We start from the raw sequence: 5,208 nt of genomic DNA, 5'->3' as shown, positions 1-5,208 counted from the left end.
TCAACAATCGAGCTCAGAATATGTAAATGCTAAGCAATAAAATAAATACATGCATAAACTTGAAATATTTGGCAGCAAATCAGAATCTAAGAGGAATAACCAGAGGTATTCATGCTACCAGGTTATAAGAACTGGAGAAAAGAACACATAGTTGTGGTATAGTGTGCAGTTAATTGAAGGTTGGGGAGAATTGTTAACAGATAAGGAAAGTACTATGTGTATTTTACATGTTGATATAAGAAAAAATGTATACAAGTAAAAGAACACTATTTGGAGTTCAAAGACATACGTTAAAATCATGTCTCTTTCACTTACTTCTTATATTACCTGGATGAGTCACTGAAGCATCATGGGGGTCTCCACTTCCTTTGACGTTAAATGACAGGGTTTGCCTGGAAGATCTCTGAATTCTCTCCCATGTCTCAGTCTAGGATCCTGTGATTCTAAGAGGTATGTATTATGCCAGTAACTCAGTCAATAAAATGAGTATTACCTGGAAAGCTTGGAAATGATTAGGTAAATGGAAAATTATACTAAGAAATAATAATAGGGACTTCAGAGGGCCAAGCTAAGGTTAGCAGAATGCCTTATCAGGGGAAGATTTAGATGTAGGCTCTTGATTCAAGAAAAATGCATGCTTCTTGAAATAAGTAGCTATTAGAAAATGCAAAGAAAATGAATCAATGTTCTGCTTTGGTTTTGAAGTGATTTAGGGGTGTGGATGGCTTGCTCAAGGTCACACAGACAGTAAATAACTGATCTAGGATTTGAAATCAGGTTCTTTGACTCCAAGTACAGAGCTAATTTCATCCCACCATATTCTCTCCCACAGATGACAGAATAACAAAAATGATCTGAGGGTGGTAGTACAAATAATATCCTTCCCATCCTCCCCATTTGCACAGGATTATAGATTTCATCCTTGTAAAGACTTTAGAGGGCATTAAGCCCAACACCCCATTTTACAGAAGAGGAATCTAACTGTCAAAGTGGCTCCTAAGCATCAGCCATAACATTGGAACTCAGGTCATTTAAACCTAAGCCCTGGAGACATTTGACTAGAATATTGAAATGTAAAAGCTAAAAGCCATTCCCCCTCAAAAAAGAAAGGATAGATAAATTGAAATGCTTGGCAGAAAATATGGGCTGAAGGCTAATTTCAGTGGGTGTCCCGCAGTCAAGCTAAGATCACATATAGGATGCTTAGGGAAGGTAAGATACATATGGTGTGGTTTGTAAGTAATCAATCAAGCTAAAAATTGTAACAGATAAAGGGAATCCTAAAACCTTCAATAAACCTGGACTATCTTGGGAATGGAAATGTAGTTTCTGTAAGACAAGAAATAGTACCTGAGTAATCTGAGCAGGTGCAGGAGAAAATAATTTTTTAGACTTTCAAAAATCTTTTCAGAAAATTCTACACTAGACAATATTAAAAAAACTGTTCACCACCAGACTGCTAGGAATGCTGGGCATAGGTGAGAAACTACTTTTATTTAGAGGTAATAAAAGGTCATGATAAACCAGCATTTCTCTGAATATATTCCTTGGAATGGGTGCCTGGAAAATACCTTTGTTTCCTTGTTTGGGTTTAGACCTGTGATTTCATTGATATCCACTGGAGGTGGACAATTTACATTCAAGGTGTAGAAGGTCTTTGCACTGATAGAAAACAGACAACTTGTACTTGACTTTTAGTCTTAGAGAGTTGCCTTAGATAGTGAGAGGTAAAGAGATTTTTTCCTGTGGTTTCATAGGTAGAAAGTATTAGAGTCAACACCTGAATCAAGATCTTTCTCTCTCCAAGGCTGGTCATGTAGGTCATAACATATTATGTTTTAGGATAAACATTATTTAGCATGTTAATAAATTATAGCCAAAAGATAGTAAACAGTGAAGTACCAAAATATGTATTTCTATAAGGAAAATACAATATTATATAAGTTCTTTGGAGGACTGCCAAGCTGACAAGACTACTTGAGGTTTTATTTGTGGACAAAAATTGTGGGCAAGTATTACACTGGTCCAAATTCTTTCCATGTCCTCCCCACAAATGTGACTTCTAGAAACCTGAGTGGGGACTATAATCATACTTTAAGTAAGATAAATAAAATGAAAGTGAGAGAGATAACATGGATGATAAACATGAATCAACATTTTAACAGAATTGAAGGATGGAAAAGTCATGGTAAAAAAGGTTTAATATTTTGAATAGTTAGAGGGGCAGCTAGATGGTGTAGTAGACAGAATACTGGCCCTAGAGTCAGGAGAACCTGAGTTCAAATCTGGCCTCAGACATGTTATACTTCCTAGCTGTGTGACCCTGGGCAAGTCACTTGACACCAATTGTCTCTCTCTTTCTCTGTATACACACACACATAGATGGAATTTTGCTGGAATTTCTGTTGGGAATGCAATGTTTAAAAACATTTTATTGAAACCCTTTGTCTTTACATGGCACTTCTTCCCCTTACTTGACAGCTGACACATCTACATTTCTTCCCAATATATCTCCATCATGACAAAGAAAGGCAATGTGAAACATACAGATTGAGATTGCAATCTATGTAGTATTTTGCCCTAGTAGTCCCCCACCTCTCTTTCATGAAGGAGAGGGAGCTTTCAATGTCTCTTCTCCAGGACCTTTGTAGGTGAGGAAAATTTCTATTTAAGGCTCTGCTTTTTTTTTTCTCTGCCAAGCCAAATGTGTTTTTCTAATTAGCAAACTACAGATATTTTGGAATCTTTCATTCTCTAGACTTCTTGATCAATTGGGAGATTAGAAGTGTGAACTATTTTAGAGTGTCATAAAGTAATAGAACCATAGACTTAGAAGTGCAAGGGACCTTAGCAACCATGGAATCCAACCTCCTCATTTTGCAGATGAGGGATCAAGGCAGAGGGAGCTTACATGATTTGCCCAGGGTCTGGGAGAGCCTGACTTTCTCAGATTTTCTTCAGGAGTACTCTGGGAAAGCAGAATGAAAATGAGTGAGTAGACAAACACTCCTGATGTAGGCATAGGGACAATGATTGAAAAGTTACAACATTTTATGTACTGAAGTTAATTTGTATGGATGTAAATGGGTACAAAGAAAGTTAGATTGGTTCTATTGGTTTTTAATATGGTGGCTAAGGCTAGGACTGAACTTGGGATTTCATTGGAGTAGAGAATTTGCAGGGAAATAAACTCCCTCCACCAAGGCAGATCATCACCTTAGTCTGTAGTCAGACTGTATAGTAATAGTCAGAGAAAATTGCCTGAGCAAAATACTGGAAATCACGGGATCACAGAATCATGCCAATTCAAAATTGGAAAGGACCTCAGAGGTCAAATTAATCCAGCCCCTTTCATTTTTAGATGGAGAAAGAGACGCCCAGAAAAGTTAAATGATTCACCAAGGTCACACCAATGCCTGTCCAGCTGGCACTCTAATCAAGGTTTGAATAAAAGATGAATTGTCTTACCTAGGCAGAAAACCATGCTGTCAATACACCTGGAATGAATGTATATTTTAATTGTTGCCTATCAAGGAGAAATGTAATTGTCTTCAGGTGAAAAAAACATTGTATACAGAGTTCAAATCCTGACCCTGTGCCTGGCACATAGTAGGCACCATAAATGCTTACTGATTAATATTTGTACAATAGTACCTTATGATGTCTTTTGTATACAAAGATTACTCAGGCTTTATTATTTTATAACTTTAATATTAATTGAAATAAGGTTTTTTTGGTTCATGATTCATATTTCAAATTTAAAATTTTAATAAATTAAAGGATTAGTTGGATTATTCCTATATGTTGTCTGTAGATAATTTTTTTTTAAAATTTTAGTTTCTCATAAAATTCAGCAAGTTGGGAGACAGAACCAGAGAGTTCTCTGACTATTTCAACTGGCATTGGAAGAAAACAAGAGAAAAAGTGGGGAAAATTCTGCTGTCAACAGGATGTTGTTGAATAACCAGACACAGGTGACTGAGTTTGTCCTTCAAGCTTTCTCAGATAGTGTTCCACTAAGGATCTTGCTCTTTGGCACTTTTTTTTCCTTATACACAGCTGCCCTCACTGGGAATATCCTGATCATTGTGTTGGTCATTTGCAGCTCTATTCTTCACACCCCTATGTATTTTTTCCTAGTCAACTTGTCCATGTTAGACATCATGTGCACAACCTCTGTTCTTCCCAAGGTGTTGGAGAACCTGGTTTCAGAAAAGAAGACCATCTCTTATGGTGGATGCATGGCCCAACTATACTTCATCGCCTTGTCTGTATCTGGTGAGCTCTTGCTCTTCACAGCCATGGCTTATGATAGGTATGTGGCCATCTGCCACCCCCTGCACTACAGCACCATGATGAGCAAGAAGATTTGTGTCCTTCTGGCAGTTGGGGTATGGAGCATCTGTGGCCTTAACACTACTGTCAGTACTGGACTTATGATTCGATTATCTTTCTGTGGCCCCAACACCATTAATCAATTGTTCTGTGAAATTCCTCCTGTTTTGCTTCTTTCTTGCACCTCGACATATGTGAACAATATCATGACAGTCCTTGCTGATGTCTTCTTTTCCGTTCTGAATTTCCCTCTGACCATTGTGTCTTACTGCTTCATCATCTCCAGCATCATAAGAATCCGGACCAGAGAGGGCAAGAAGAGAGCATTCTCCACATGCTCCTCCCATCTGATTGTGGTCTCCATGTATTACTGCACTGTGTTTTATGCCTATATCAGTCCCACCTCTAGCTATTCTCCTGAAAGAGCAAAGTTGGTAGCTGTGCTGTACACAGCAGTTAGCCCCACCTTAAACCCTCTCATCTACACTCTGAGGAACAAGGATGTCAGGGAAGCCATCAGAAAAGTGTCTCTATTTAGTAAGTGAAGGCTTAGAAATTTATAGGTTTCTGGATTGGCTTGATTTGGGTAAGTGTATTTTTGTACTAATGATGGAAAGTCCCAAGACTTTAATTGATTTTCTAATACCTCAAAGATTTTTCTTGTATAATCTCAGGTTCTAGAGCATTAATGATAATATTCTTGTATCCATAGGTGTGAAATTTATAGAACTCCCTAATCAATTTTGAGTGGAAATGCAGACATAATGTGTCTGCAAGGGAATTTAGCAGTCTGGTAGGCCAGAATCTGATAGCGGATGGTCTCTCTTTCAAAAATGGTAAAGTCTGAGAGAGAGAGAGAGAGAGAGAGAGAAA

General features: G+C 37.8%; 1 protein-coding gene across 1 annotated transcript; it reads left to right on the top strand.

The window, feature by feature from the left end:
• Nucleotides 1-3,950: 3,950 nt before the first annotated feature.
• LOC114042580 (olfactory receptor 13A1-like) lies at nucleotides 3,951-4,880 on the top strand. The gene has a single exon (XM_027861265.1). It carries the CDS (start codon nucleotides 3,951-3,953, stop codon nucleotides 4,878-4,880), a length of 930 nt encoding a protein of 309 aa, XP_027717066.1.
• Nucleotides 4,881-5,208: the final 328 nt, after the last annotated feature.

The sequence above is a fragment of the Vombatus ursinus genome, unplaced genomic scaffold, assembly GCF_900497805.2.
Source record: "Vombatus ursinus unplaced genomic scaffold, bare-nosed wombat genome assembly UNPS02014601.1, whole genome shotgun sequence".
Lineage (NCBI taxonomy): Eukaryota > Metazoa > Chordata > Mammalia > Diprotodontia > Vombatidae > Vombatus > Vombatus ursinus.
The sequence above is the reverse complement of the archived record's forward strand: the minus strand, read 5'-3'. Positions and strand labels throughout refer to the sequence as shown.

Bases quoted from the DNA above. Each gene is read 5' to 3' on its own strand.
- LOC114042580 (XM_027861265.1), top strand. From the start codon at position 3,951: ATGTTGTTGAATAACCAGACACAGGTGACTGAGTTTGTCCTTCAAGCT.